Source organism: Sitophilus oryzae, unplaced genomic scaffold (assembly GCF_002938485.1).
Source record: "Sitophilus oryzae breed Bouriz unplaced genomic scaffold, Soryzae_2.0 scaffold_1701_pilon_pilon, whole genome shotgun sequence".
Taxonomy (NCBI): domain Eukaryota; kingdom Metazoa; phylum Arthropoda; class Insecta; order Coleoptera; family Curculionidae; genus Sitophilus; species Sitophilus oryzae.
This window is the reverse complement of record NW_022146393.1, coordinates 919607-935709: the sequence shown is the minus strand read 5'-3', so window position 1 is coordinate 935709 and position 16103 is coordinate 919607. Positions and strand designations below refer to the sequence as shown.

General features: G+C 34.1%; 1 protein-coding gene across 1 annotated transcript; it reads right to left on the bottom strand.

Moving 5' to 3' along the window:
* Positions 1 to 359: 359 nt before the first annotated feature.
* LOC115881199 (craniofacial development protein 2-like) lies at positions 360 to 848 on the bottom strand. Its single transcript, XM_030898608.1, has one exon. The coding sequence runs from the start codon at positions 846 to 848 to the stop codon at positions 360 to 362; it is 489 nt and encodes a 162-aa protein (XP_030754468.1).
* Between the last annotated feature and the right edge of the window lie 15255 nt (positions 849 to 16103).

Genomic DNA, 16103 nt, shown 5'->3' with positions numbered 1-16103 from the left:
ACGGCCACTAATAGCACATTGTCAAAGGGAACATCCGCGCCAGGATACGTACTGGCTCTCTTGATAGTTGAGCCGAACCTTTGGTTAATGAGGATGAAATCTATTTGATTTCGTATCACATTGTCTGGTCGGTCCGCTGGAGACTTCCAGGTATAGAGGCGGCGAGAGTGAAGTCGAAACAATGTATTTGATATTTTCAAGCCCTCTTCTTGACAGAATTGCAGAAGTCGATCGCCCCTTTCGTTCCTTTCTCCGAGACCATAAGAACCAATAATTTCGTTAAATTTACCCTTTCCTATTTTGGCATTGAAGTCACCCATAATTATGTTGACGTCGTGTTTTTTAGTCAATTTGAGCAGTTATTTGATTTCATCATAGAATCTTTCCACCTCCTGATCCGGCGAATCTGGAGTTGGAGCGTATACTTGTATTATATTAAGATTGCTTGGCCTGGCTCTGAGTTTTAATAAAGCAGTGCGATCCGAGTATGGAACAAAGTCCACGACAAATTTCAGTATTTCTTTTGTTACTACGATTCCCACACCTTTCCTGTGTTTTGGATCTTCATTACCAGAGTAAAAGAATACGCCGTTATCCACTTTGCACTCTCCCACCCCAGGCCACCAGGTTTCTGCAACGCCCAGAATATCCAGACTAAGTCTGTTCATTTCTCGTGTGAGGTTTGCCAGTTTTCCAGCATCGAATAAGCTTCTTATATTCCATGTTCCGATCTTAAATGGTTTTCTCAAATTCGTTCTTTTGTTTGTTACATTTAAAGCCGTTCCCCCCGGAGATCCGATTGGGGAACTAGTTATAACTCCGGAAAATTTTGAATTAAATGTACTCATGTTATTGTCTTGGGAATTAATAATAAAGGTGGATAAGGATACCTTATTTTAATTGAAATTGTGTTTCACTTAAATTTTTTTGGATGTCGTGTGCATAAAGACGGTGGCATCAAATCTGTATTTTTATTTGTTGCTTATTCTTGGATATTTGTATGAAGGTGGACAGATGGACAGAAAAATACATAATTAGATTATTTTCAAAAACACACAAAAACATGCACACCATAATCCTAACCCTAAACTTTAGTTAGTCCCCTAATTGAAAACAACGGGACTCGGCCAAATTGAATTGTTGTCAAAACAATTACCAGTCGGTATAAAGATAAATCTCATCAGGAGGCCCCTCTGGACGTAAACTAATCAGATTTTGCCTTGGGTACAGGAATGCGGAAGGGGATAATTTCTCAAAAAGAAATCTAGTGAGGACGTAAATCTTTTAATTTTATATTTTCCACTCTGAGAGTGGAAAAGGTTGAAGAAAGTGAGGTGGTTTTCCTCACTTTCTGAGACTTTGTTTAATCGCCCAGTTGCAATAGTACTAATTTATAATTGACGAATGCTGGTAAAGATATCCAGTATTATAAGTACCATGCGATCAAAAAAAAAACAACCTCAAAGACGGTTGGGCAACGATAATGTTCGCGAGGTAAATCTCTGATATAAAAATTGTCTGCATATGATAAGCAAATTTTACTTTTCTTTATTTCTGGCAAAACAAGTGAAAGGAAAAGCCGTCAGATTGACGACGGAATATAGGGTATTAATATTGATTTTTTCTTCACATATAATGCCGTACGACCGAAAAAAAGTCGTCAAAGGCGGCTAGGGAATGACAATAGATGATAATTTTGGCGAAATCAATCTGTATACGTCACTTACTAAAAATTAGCATAAAATTTGTCAAAATTAATACTAATAATAGGAAGATTAAAAAAGGATAGCACGTTTCCAGACACAAATCTATTAGAAAATTATAAATACAGACAATCATAATTTGCTTGTATAGGATAGACACATTTTATTTTTATTGTTTCTGGCACAAAACAAGTGAAAGAAAAATCATCAGATTGAGCAGTCGCTGGCAATCGTTGGAATGAGTCTTAGGCAACCGATTACAATTGTATATTTTTTACCCAAGTGAAAAGAGAAACCCCCTCATACATTACACTCGCCTCATACTTAACAAGAAAATAAAAAAATTACTTGTTTGTTTTATAGAATACTTTTTTAGTCATATACGGCACTTTTATTATTCCAACAAATTAACTATTAAGAGAACTACTGATATGTTAAAGATTAAGATAGTTAGAACAAATAGAGTGATTAATCTAATAATCAACCTAATCCTAACTTATAGTTATATTATTATCTCTTTACGATCACTAATATATTTATTTACTCAATATCATTATTCATCTCAATATTTATTTATAGAAACATAACAACCATTAAACAGCTACCTAAATTATAGCAAGACAATGGCAAGCTATACTTCGAAATATATACCTAGTACAACCTTTCAAACAGTGACTAGTGACCTTTTAGAATTGGCGATGAAATTGAAGTTTCGCGTGAAAAACTAACGATAAATATCACAAAGTACATACCATAGACTGTCTGGCCTCAACAAAGAGCATGTTAAGTTCAAAGGGGTTCACAGGTTCTGTTAAATTATTACGTAGCAACAATTATCTAACTAAAGATTAATATCTGTGATAATTTTAATATAAAAGAAAAAAATTAATCTGGTAGTTGGTATATTTATAATTTAGCGTCAGCGATGATATGGAGGTAGACATGATTGTGATTCTAACGTAAATCTTGTTATGAAGACACTCCAGCGACGAAAACCTAACCTTATCTAAATCTTTTCATCCTACTTTTGTCATTATTCCTTATACAAAACGTCACCCGGTTTCAAAGCTCTCTAATTTATTACTGGCGAATGACCTATTAGAGGTCTAGTTTATAAAATGGAGCCTGCAGATTCCAGCTTCTGGATCATTGTCTAAAAGCTTCCCTGGGATTCACATGACGAATTTTATGTCCTGCTTGCAGAGTAGTTAAATAGCAGCTAAATCAATCTTTGCAATCTTGACAGCTAAGAGAAATCTTTACATATGTCAAACGGTCAGAAGCGATGTGATGTAATCCGATTTATAAATCGATGAATCGAGTTTTCAACGTATGACCATTCCTCTAAGACATTTGTAGGGTTTAATCATTATTTATTCGACGGTTTATTTTCAAAAGGCGTAAGAAAGAGTTGTTAGATTTGTAATATACGAGGTTAACTAGAAAGTAGTTGTATTTTGGTTTGTGTAGTGATGTATATGATTTTGAGACCTAGACATTGACATTACGTCGATCAGTAGCTAGAATTATTAAAATAGTAGTTTAACAGAAGACTTTTTTTCTACAAATTAAGAAACATGTATACAGGGTAGAAAATATATACACTGAAAACTTACAATGGCTATAATTTTTAAACCAAAAAAGATATCAAAAAAATAAAAAATACCGTTTCTATAATATCGAGGGGGAATACATATGACGTATTTTTTGAACCACACCGACCTACCCCTTAGGCGGCACCCCTACTGACTTGAAAATCTTATATGGCAACACCCCACTTGTGGCGCCTTTTTGGAAAGCCCATGAAAAATGCTAAACGATGATCATACAGTTTTTAGGGTAAAATTGAAAAACTACCCCTTACACAAAAATTAGGTGGACATTAATGAAAACAGTGATTTTTCAGTATAAGTTACAAATTGGGACACAGCTAAATAAGGCACATGAAGTATTTTTCAAACCACCCCGACCCACCCCTAGGTGCCACCCCCACACTTCTAATCTCAAGATAGCGATACCCTTGTATTTGTGACACTTCTTTGGAAAGCTAATTGAAATTGCTAAACGATGGTCATACAGATTTCAACTTAATTACTGGTAAGTAGTGATACGAAATGTATATTTTTCAGTATAAGTTACAAATTGGGACACAGCTAAATAAGGCACATGAAGTATTTTTCAAACCACCCCGACCCACCCCTAGGTGCCACCCCCACACTTCTAATCTCAAGATAGCGATACCCTTGTATTTGTGACACTTCTTTGGAAAGCTAATTGAAATTGCTAAACGATGGTCATACAGATTTCAACTTAATTACTGGTAAGTAGTGATACGAAATGTAGGTGTGACAATTTGAAAAAAATTTTAAATGCTAATTTATTTAAACCAATGCTCAAAATAATAGCCGTTTTGTTCCATACATATATGGAACACTTTTGGCTCCATTTTGCTGAAAGTGTATGAGGTTAATTAAGAGTTAAATTTCCTTCCAAATATCTTTGATTTTCAACCTTATTTACAATGGCTGGCTCTATCAAATTGTTCAGCATTTCCACATAAGCATCACCAGTCAAATTTCCGTCGATAAAAAATGGACCTATAATTTTATCGTCTAGTACTCCACACCAAACATTGAGCTTTTGAGGATGTTGGGTGTGTCCTTCAACAACAATATGCGACAACTGCAATTTTGCTTATTCACATTTCCGTTAAAAAAAATTAGCACTCATCACCAAAACAAATATTCTTAGTGAGTGAAGGTTTCCTTCAAATTTCCTCCGTCATTAGTTCACAGAACTGGATCCTTCTATCTGGATCGTCGTCGCCAAGTTTCTGCAGAATCTTCATTTTGTAGGGATGGAATTTGCGCATTTTCAATACTCTTCTGACGGATGTTCGAGGTATACTTGTGATTGATGCCAACTGGCATGTTGATGCTTCTGGATTAATCGATACCTGAGCAATAACTTCTGCATTTCTTCATTCAGTACCCTGGGCCCTGTCCTTTTTGACCGATCCAGTTTCTTGAAACTTAAAAATTAAATCTCTAACATAAACGTAACTTACGTTTTTGTTCGGATTGAATCTCTCACTTAAAGCACGGGCCGTTCTCAAATAGCACATACCTTCATGATGCTGAAGATTAGTTTAAGAAAAATTATTTGAATTCTTTTTTCCACAGTATAAACCATTTTTCTTTCAAATAAGCGAATCAAATAAAGGTTTAAAGTACCACCAAATTTGCAAACGATTGAAAATCGATAGAAGACAGTGCAAAAACGCAAAGATATGCCGTTTTAAGATTCCTGTTTGTTGAAAGTAAAAAAACAGATGATATGGAGGAATTTGCGTTATCGAAAAATTAAGCTGAACGACTGGTAAAACATCTTTGTGTGGCCTTTTATTATCTACATTTTTTATTTTTAGCTTCAAAATGGCAATAGTTTCAAAATGGCATTGATGAGATTAAAACCGTCGGGGTGGTTTGAAAAATACCTCATTTGCTTCATTTAGCTGGGTCCCAATTTGTAACTTATGCTGAAAAAATCACTTTTTTCATTAATGTTTACCTAATTTTTCGTGTATGGGGTAGTTTTTCAATTTCACCCTAAAAACTAAATGATCATTGTTTAGCATTTTTCATGGACTTTCCAAAAAGGCGCCACAAGTGGGGTAATTAAGATTTCTTTATTAAGATTTTCAAGTGAGTAGGGGTGCCACCTAAGGGGTAGGTCGGGATGGTTAAAAAAATACGTCATAATATGTATTCCCCATCGATATTATAGAAACGGTATTTTTTTATTTTTTTGATATCTTTTTTGGTTTAAAAATTATAGCCATTGTAAGTTTTCAGTGGCCCACGCTGTATATAAACGGAATTTGATTATCATTATCATCATCGTTTTCAGCTTATTCAACCATAACTAATTATGGTGTAACATCCCTCACATATTTAGATACTCTCTTTATAATTGCGGCCATTGTTGGCTATGCCGCCGGCGCCGGCGCCGGTCCAAGTTATCCCTGCTAATTTCCTAATATCATGGTGCTAATCTCATGGTTTGGTCTTCTTCTAGATCTCTTAATTCCTAGCAGGTACCATGCTATAATTTTTGTGGTTCATCTGTTGTATGTCCTTTATCCAAGTATCCTGCCCATTGCCGTGCTTTCTTTATAATGTCCATTTTAAGTGTCCAAGTTTCGCATGCATAGGTCATGACTGGTAGTGCCCATTGATCGAGTGTTTTCTTCTTTAGATAGAGTGATTATATCCTAATTATCTTTAAATCAAGAGTACAGCTATTGTTGCTTCCACATTCGCCTTCACCGAACGTGTGCATTGCTCTATCCAGTGCATCCAGTTTTTCAAACTCTCTGGATGCCATCGCTTGTCGGATTGTAGTGGTTCACGACCTTCCTGGTCCCTTGCCTCTTTGAGGACTCCACTAAAACAGGCCATGTTTTGGCCATCAATATCTTCATATAACGTCAATGGCTCCAATAAAAAATATATATTACGTTGATGTTTAAATCTATACAGGTCTATAAAAAAAATACCCTATTTCGTCTAACTGCCTCTATTCGATACAGCTTCGTAAAAATGCCAACGTAAAAATAAACTGGCGAATTCGAAACGGTAAAAAGTCAATTACGGGCCCAGGTTTGGGGTCGTATAATTCCGCCTCCGTTCCACTTATACAGGGTGATTCATGATTCACGGTCGATTGGTACTAAGCTAGACATTTAGAATGAACGGGAGATTTAGAACTTAAATCTGAAAATTTAAAGTCTCATAGAAACACACTACCATCGATTAAAAATATTTTTAGCAACAGTATTGCCGTTTCATTCAGAAACTAATGACATTTTTGATATTCTTAATGGAAGACACGGTTTATATTAAATTTTTAAAAATAATCTTTTAAAAAGAAGAGTAATTTCTTGTTTAAGACGAGGAGAGATAGCGTCATGTAATAATGTGTTGTTTTTTAATTCTGGATACAAATTTTTTGAACAAAAATTAAATTTTTTTGCATATACAGGGTGTCAGATTTTAATCGGGAAAATTTAATAGACGATAGAACTTGAAAAAATGAAACAAAAAGTTCATATCAACTTGTAAGATTTAAAGCTTCCCTTTCGAGATACAGGGTGTTAAAGTTACTTAAAAAAGAAAAAAAAATTAAGATATTTGAAAAACTATTTAATCAATTTTGATATAACTTGACCCGTTTATAATACTTACTATGGGACTTAATTTGTGATCTTATCTGTTAATCTATCTTGCTTACTTCTTGCGAAAAAAATTAAATTAATTTATTCACTCCACCCTGGACAATAAATTAAATAATAATGGTTAGGTTATAGACAAAAAAGTCAGGAGACAAAAAAATAATATTTTTAATTACTAAATCCAAAAATAATATTAAACTTTTAAAAAAGCAGTGGCGTGCCTATTTTTTCCTTTAAAATAATTTAACAGTGATGCCCCACCGCCGCCCCTGGTCATTAAACTTAAATCTAATTACACTAAATTAAGTCCCATAGTAAGTGTTATAAAGGGGCCAAGTTATATCAAAGTCGATTAAATAGTTTTTCAAATATCTTAATTTTTTTTCTTTTTTAAGTAACTTTAACACCCTGTATCTCGAAAAGGAAGCTTTAAATCTAACAAGTTGATATGAACTTTTTTTTATTTTTGCAAGTTCTATCGTCTATTAAATTTTCCCGATTAACATCTGAGACACCCTGTATACTTATTTTTTTTGTAAAGTCTAGGAACTTTAATAATTGAGCTTAGGTATTAAATTATTAGATGCGGCTAATCTATTTTCCGATCTATATTCTTCTTTTACGTCTAGTTTTTTACGCAATGAATTTTCTGTCAATTATATTGCCCAAATTTTGGTAGTTTGAAGTACAGGGTGGGTCAGATTTGACGCTTTTAAAGGAAAACATCCTTTTCTATAGGAGATAGACTTTTAAAGGAAAACAGTTATTAACAGAAAAATTGATTTTTTATTTGGGACACGTCAGTCGTACCAAAGTTTGTGGCACAAATGGTTGTCGTTCAAGCGTACTCAGTGATGAGGCGTTCTTGTGTTTTCCCATTTTCCTTATAGAATCTGAATTCGCTGTTTTTGCTTAGCTTTAATCTGTACATGTTTTCATTAAGAAGAAAGTGTCCTGTTAAAAAAACCGTAACAATCCGAAGATTGTTCTTACTTAAATCTAGGAATATCTTTGATTTTTCTTGGTCGTGAGTGTTGAGAAATTTCTTCATGTATAGAAGTGTTGAAGACTGTTGAAGGATTCCCATTCCAGGTTACGAATGGAGTCATCCAGGTTTTTCAGTTCTAATTTAAGTTGGTTTCCACTTCAGTTTCATTTTTTTTTCTTTTCAGTTCAGTTAGTGGATTTTTAGTTCCTTTTCTAGCTAGATCGTTTGCTTTTTTATTACCTTCTATCCCTTAGTGGGTTGGCATCCAGAGTACGAGAACTTTATTTTCTTTGTCTAATTTAAAGCGGCCCATACATTATCAAACAAATTGCGCAACGCAGGCTGTTGCGCTACGAGTTGCCAATGTATGGTAGTGTTTGATGCGTTGCGCAATTGTTTGATGAGTTTCAAGAACGTCTGAATTCTTTTGTGCAACAGGACTGTTTTCTCAACGCGTTGTGTAGTGTATTTGGGGGGTTTGCTCTTCGTTGTGCAGTATTTTAGTACTTTCATCCAAATTCTTTGTTTTATTTTTCGTTTTTTAGTATCATCGGCATCATCTAGGGTATATACTATAATAATTGACGCAGTGGCAATTGAGGATATGATTATTTCTCAAACAATGCACAACTTTTAATAAAAAGTTTGATCAAAATTTTACTAAGTGCATGGGTGATGCAGTTGTGCAACGGAACGTTGCGCATAGCTTTGTTGCGCAACTTGTTTGATAGTGTATGGACCGCTGAATCAGTTGTAGATCGCAGCGTTGCTCATCGCTTTGTTGCGCAATTTGTTTGATAATGTATGGGCCGCTTAAGGTCGATTCTCACTATACCTTCCGTTTCCATTCCATATCCGTTCCATATTTTTGATTGTATTCAAGCTTTACGTAATGCTTCCGTTCCGTATCAGTTCCATACTTTTTATTGCACAATTTATATCATTACGAAAGTTTTATTTTAAAATTTTTTATCTTTTGAAAAAGGTAATAAATTTAATTAAGATGTGAAAGAATAAATAAATATCAGCAAAATGTTAACAGAGCTGGTACAAATGTGAGAACTTGACAACGCTGTTTCCGGTATGCTTCAGTCCGTCCTCCAAAAATATGTATGAAAGGAAGGGATGTGGAACGGAAGGGAAACGGAACAGATAGTGTGTATTGACTTATTCATTTGCATGATATAATATTTTACGTAAACAGAAGGTAACTGATACGGAAGATATAGTGAGAATCAACCTTTATTCAGCTTCCCTAGGCATTCTTTGACCAATTTCGAATTGATGGTTACAGCTGATCGCTCTTAAGGCTGCTTGACTATCGGATAATTCACCATGAGTAACCCTGTATAAAATCTTAAGTACTAAATCGAGAAACGACGCTATTTCGATTCGATTTAATGGCCGACGTTCTATAAATTACAAAGGGGGGAAGAGAGAGAGAGAGAGAGAGAGAGAGAAAATGGGGAAAAAGAGCCAAGTCAAAGGACGTAAAGCGATTTTGATAAAGAGTTGAAAGGGCAACCGGAGCTGGAGATGCCGATTTACAAACTGGACAGTTTCGCAGAAAGGTTTTCTCGGTGATCGATTAATTCAAACCGAGAAAAAAGTACGAAGTTGAGTTTTGGTTGAAGTTTTATTCGTGTTTTACGGAGCACTGTTAGATTTATTTTATCTTATTAAGCAAACTAGAACCACATTGATATCTACAGATGCATGTGCTTTTGGAGATCCAAATGTACCTATAGTTTATATCAAATAAACTTTTAGTCACGTGATTAAGCTTTACCGACACAACGTTGTCTACTTTTACATATTTTCTTTTAATCAAAATATTTTAGGAAACAAAAATAAATTAATTATAAATATATAAACAGTTACTATTTACATCAATCAAAACTCACCTTCTTAACAGCACTTAAGGGACATGACTACCGTGTAACGTTTTTAGTTCGTTACATGTCTTTTTTATATATAATATATGATGTCTGGCCTATCATCACCGGATTCCGTATCGTTCAGGCCTGATAATTTATTTGGCACGCTTGGCGTAATTTTTACGTTCCCTAGTCGCCAACCCTGCTATCGTTTCACTGTTCTGTTGAGGCGCGCGCTGTCAAGATCCTTGTTATATGTCAAGGCGCCTCTCTGCGTTTTAACCTCACTTTGTTTTTGGCCGGTTTGCGGCATGGTTGCAAATCCTGCTTTTAGAAATGGCAATTTAAATCTTGCTGCAAAATCTGAATCAGCTGCCATTTCGAAACTACAGGTAAAGATGAGTTATTATCTTTTATAGATTCGATATTATTATTGAATATTTTTAGGGTAGAGTTTTGGATTGACCCACCTTAACTTGTATTTGTATCTTGCTGACACGTTGGTGTACTTTTGCTATTGTCCTCCAGAATGTTAAATGGAAGAAAGGACAGTTCGTTGTTTATTATTGAGCCCTCGGAAGTGTTTCGAGGTAGGTTTATTTTGTTTATTAGATCTTGTTTGGTTTTAAACAAGAGTTTCGTATTTTTAGGGTCTTATGGACGGACTGTGTCCAAGGTATGGGCAGGTGTCCCATATCTATGTATTGATTCTAAGGTTCGGGCATTATCCAAGGTTCTAGTAGTGTTCCAAGGTACGGGTCGTGTCCCCAGATTGCCACAGTATGGATGTAGCGTAAGCCCCATGCTGCTTCGTTCCCATTTCTCAGTCTAGTCAGTAATTACGGCTGTATCAATTCATGGTGTCCTCATTCTGGCCCCCTTTTGTTGTATTGGATGGCCGCGTACAGAGATGCGAGACCATCTCACGCTGCTACTGTTTGAAGCAAGATTACATAAAGAACAGCTAAGTGTAGATTTAAGTTCTAGTTTTACATTTAACATATAAAACATTTTCAGTCTTAAACAATAACGTACATCTTAAGTAATATCGTACAGACTATGTTTAGTGGTTAGATTGTTAAGAACATTCATGTCGATTTAATATTTAAAATATAATTTAGATCTTAGGTTTCATTACATTACGTCTTGTAATGGTATTACTTTCATAGATATTTAGTACAACTCTTAACACCATTTTTTTTAATATAACCACTATATATTTATTAGAATTCTACAATGTCATGTACCAGCAAAGAACATCATGAAATATAGTCATTAGTTTTAATTAATATACAACTGTGTTTTTGATGTCGATGACGTGGCGGATGCGCCAGGCTTCAACTACTTTGAAATAAAAAAAATAATGGTATTTAGGATAATTAAAAAAAAGCAATTTAAAATTTTTTAACATCCTGTATTTCTAAAACTATACATTTCCATACCCATGTTCATAGGAACTTTTTTTTGATGAGGAATCAATGAATACTTATTTAAAACTTTCGTAAGTGTCTGTTATATTAAAATTTTTCAAAGGTTGCTTTTAGACTTGGATTGGTTTGGCAAGCAGAATGAAACCTATGTTGATATGAAAAATAAACCTTATTTTTATGTGAGGAATCTTCCCACGAGCGATAGCACATGTTTTTTGAAACACCCTGTATAACTGACTAACTTATATTTAAAATTATTAATTGAACCAATAAATTTAACAAAATAGGCCCGCCAGACAAATATTTGACTGGAAAACAAACAACTAACCAACAGTTATTTGTGCTTCTACCTATCTTTTTGCTTCTTCAACAGTTGCTATTGGTTTAAAAACGTATTATTTTATTTAGATAGCTAAGAAAAGCATTACTGAAAAAAAATGAAATAAGTTTTTTTTTCAAAATTCGACAAGTAAACATAGTCTAGTCATTTATTACTTTAAACGTCAAATTTTACAGATAGTAGAGAGTAAAAATTTACATTTTTATTGCCATTCTAATTTAAAGTAATTAAAGCTAAATCAAATTTGACCTAAATAAATTAAAAATTAATCCGTATGGTGAGGACATTATATTTTAATATTCAATATAAAAAACTCTAAAACCTACAATGGTACACACACACAGTACCCTATATATTCTACAATTCCATTATATTTCTTTGTTAGAACGAGTTCATTGCGCGAGACACAGGACCTCCATTTCACCTCCCGACTTTACTGGAAAATAAATAAAAGTTAGCATTAAGTATAATTTATTTGAGTCGGGCACTTTATATAAAATTGTAACAGATAGATGTGTTTATAAGCACAATAGGGAAAATGTGTACGAACTTATAAATTTAAAATAGCAAATGGTTTTAAAGACCCTATAAAATGTTGTGTTAGACAGTTTGTTCAATATATGTGTCGCGTAAATATGCAGACCTAAAGTACCTAAAATCAAACTTGCTCAAATCGGTGTAGATTTAGTTATTTAGTGTATATGGTTACAGGAAAAGTTGGAAATCAGTGACTGTTAACAATTACTAGTAAAAGCTCACATTCACTGATTTGGTAAGACTACGCCAGTAAAAGTTTAACAGCTATTTTTGAAACCAACTTTTACTAGTGAATGGTATCATTACCTGGACGAAAGCAGTGAGTTTGAAAGATTCAGTTAGCGCGGTTGCCACATACTGAAAAATATAAGGATAAGTTGAATAATAGGCAATATAAGGATAACATTAAATTGGGCTAAAAGTTGGCAACGTTGACAGACACCTGGCATAAATTCGCTTTGTTTTTTGTGGTTATGTAGGTATAATGGGTTTGTTACCGTTGTAAAAAGTGCTGTGCGGTATTTTCCCTATGGAAGAAATTTTCTGTGAAAAAAGGTAAACTAGGCACTCGCAAGTATGTAATAATACTTACTTTTCATTTTCGCAATATAATAAAAATAAAGTCATAGCAAAAGTTAAGCGCGCAAGAGAAAAATATATTAAAGAACCTAGTGACTATAAACTTTTTAAACGTTTAGATATGCTTAAAGTAGCGGGTTTGAAAAAACGCATAACTCTCTTGAAGAAAATTCGGACATTACGTACTTACTAGACGAAGAACTATATTAAAAAAAAACTTGTACCAATAAGTAATCTTATGTTACTGAATGTTTTTTTAATTCTTTTGTAGGCTTTAAAATGTTTACTATGTTTTCCCTTTTAATCTCGCTTTTAATATTTAGAAGGTTATGTCGTTATTTTCTACAATTTTTAATAAATGTACTAAAGAAGTAAATTGTAATTTTCAGATATGTAAATAAGCTTGAATATTGAAGTGATCCAATATTCTTAAAAGTTTTATTGGTTCTAACTTCCACCAACATTCTTCCTCACCTCACTTAGGTACAATAACATCAGATACTGGCTTTTGTTAAAGCCCTGAGACTGTATGATGAGTTATAACTTGTTATAACTCAAGAAAGAGGAACACACAATAGATCTGTAAGGTCGCGCTGATTAACTCCCCTCCTAAAAATTCTACATACTACCTACAATAGAATAACTTTTCCTGGCAACTTTTAGTAAATGCTACTTTCACTATAGTGAACGTTAGAAATTACTAGGAAAAGTCGACAAATCTCTTTAAAATGCCACATTTACTGGTCCAATGCGTGATTGCTACCATTTCCTAGTGAATGTTAACAATCACTGAATTTCCGGCTTTCACTGTAACATATAGATTAAGTGTATATACAGGCTGTCCCAATATTCCGTGGATATAGAAATACTGCGTATTTATGGAATCAAAATAAGTTAATTGAACACAATTTACAAAGAACATATACAAAGGTGCTTCATTTGTCCGCTAATAGGTATCAAAAAAATAGACACATTTTTAGTGTCTATGGTTTACTAAGTGCTCTAATTTCTTTCACAAAAATTAGGAAATAGTACGGAAAGAGTGAAAACTACCCCCACCCCTACATAAATTTTGGTATAAATATTTTCCAAGTTCACCGACGCGACGGATGATTTAAAATGGTCCCTCTAGTATTTACTACATTTTTGTCTCTTGTAAAAAAAACGCAACCGTGCATACATTTCAAGGAAAAAAAAATGTTTCCAAAGCCGGCTTCCAAATAATGTTTTTGTCACATCAAGCTATGGATGTGATAGGATGTGAAATGATAGAATTTTATGTTAGTATCACGAATAATTATAATTGACGATAAGTTTTATAAAAAGCTTAAAAAAATAATAATTTTTGAATTAATTAAAATTCGAATTTATTTTCGATTGATGACCTCTAACGGACAAACGAAACACTTTTGTATAAAGGTAAATTATGTGCAATTAATTTATTTTGTTTTTCTTTCGTCCCTGTATATTATGTTAATATAACAAAATGTACAGACAGTTTCAATACTTCGTGGATATAGAGCAGCTACGTATTTTTTGAATCAAAATCAGTTAATCACCCTTCCCGTACATTTTCTTGAATTTTGTGAAAGTCAAATGTTAGGGCAGTTAGCAAAACATAGACATCCAAAATCTCATTCAAATTAGACTAACGGTTCTTAAAATATCTGAAAAAATGTGTTTATATTTTTAAAATTTGATGCCCTCTAGCGGACAAACGAAGCACTTTTGTATAGAGGTAAATTGTGTCCAATAAACTTATTTTGATTCTAAAAACACGTAGTAGTTCTATGTCCACGGAATATTAGGACACCCTGTATTTAGTTCTTTATAGACCTTTTTTAATTATATTTGGTTATCAAAATTTGGTAATCTAGATATATTTCAATAAATCTAGTTGTCCAAATCAAATTGTTCAATGTTGGTATGCGTATTTGATATGGAACAGACTTTTAAAAATCCATTTACGACTTTTCTGTAAAAACAACAGAGCCAATATTTAGACAGTTCATAATCTGCTTGGAATTTCCTATGTTTCCAACAAAAGTATATCACCCGGTATATCTTAAAAGAAAATACCGAAGGGTGTAACAGTCAAATTTCCTCGCTACGACCTCTGTGTGCTAGCTCATAAATTATCGCAAATAACTATTATTTTTGCATCATGTTTACTATAATTTTATTGTTAAATATTATTTTATTTAAAATTTTACGATTATGCAACCCGATATACACCGCGATATTATACAGCCACAGAACATTGTCACTGGACCGGGCACACCAGCAGTAGTAGGCTTTTTGTCGAGCTCTCTTTAGCTTTTTTCGTTTTCCTGTTATTACCGATTCTGAACCGTCCTAGAACTGTGATGCGTATGCGCAGAAGGAAATATGAAGAAATTATTTCATTTGCGCATGCGCTGCAGAGTTCTAGGACGGTTCAGAATCGGCAATAACAGGAAAACGAAAAACGCTTTTATCTTAGATATCACCTGTCCATCACTTGTCACTGTCAGATCAAATCAGATGTTTTTGGATTTATTTATCCTTTGTTTTGGTTATTGAAATTTTATAATTATCAGATAAAATTTCATAGTTTAATCGTTTATTTTTGATGTGGATCGCAGTGTGCAATTCGTTCATTTAATTGTGGGAATTTGTGAGTCAAGTTCGTTCATTGACCGGATATGTAATATGGCTCTGGAAAATATTCCAGAACATTGTTTTTTATTTATGCCTTTTTGTGAGTTGGACTAGCCGAGATATATAGTTCTCTATCTATTTCCTGGAGGGAGATTTCCGGTTGAAATCTGATTTTGTGAAGGAAATCGAATCCTTGCATCACTTCTTGTGTATCCACCGTCCGAATGTCGTCGTGAAGAACTGGCTGCCGTTTCGTGAAGCATTCCCTGTTGGTGATTAGCAGGTCTTCGTAATGAAGGACTAAGTCTTCCGGAACATAGTTGGTCAGAGACGTGGTTGTATTTTGTTGATTTGGATGGACCGCCGACCAATTTCCGTAAGGGATTAAACAGCCTAATTTTTCCGACCGACCGATATTCCAATTGCACGTGCCCAAGAAGCCCCAGAGAGTTCCAAGGTATGCTATAATTCTTCTGCCTATTCTAAGTCAATGCTCAATTGATTTTTATTCGTATTGTTGACTGGTTTTCGACTTTTCCACGCCCACGTGGTGTGGAAAGATTAGTTGAGTGTTATCTTTCTTAAATCTTATTTGGTTGTTCGTAAATGTAGAGCAAGAAGACCGATCCAGACCGTAGCACAGAACAGTCCAGAATTCCATCCGTTCCTGTTGTCCGTGTAGAGGTACCCGTTGGACATCATAAATCCTCGTTGAGGTAAAGTTCAGATTTGATTAGTCCTTCTTTATTACCTTTATTGACTCCTACACGTTGTGC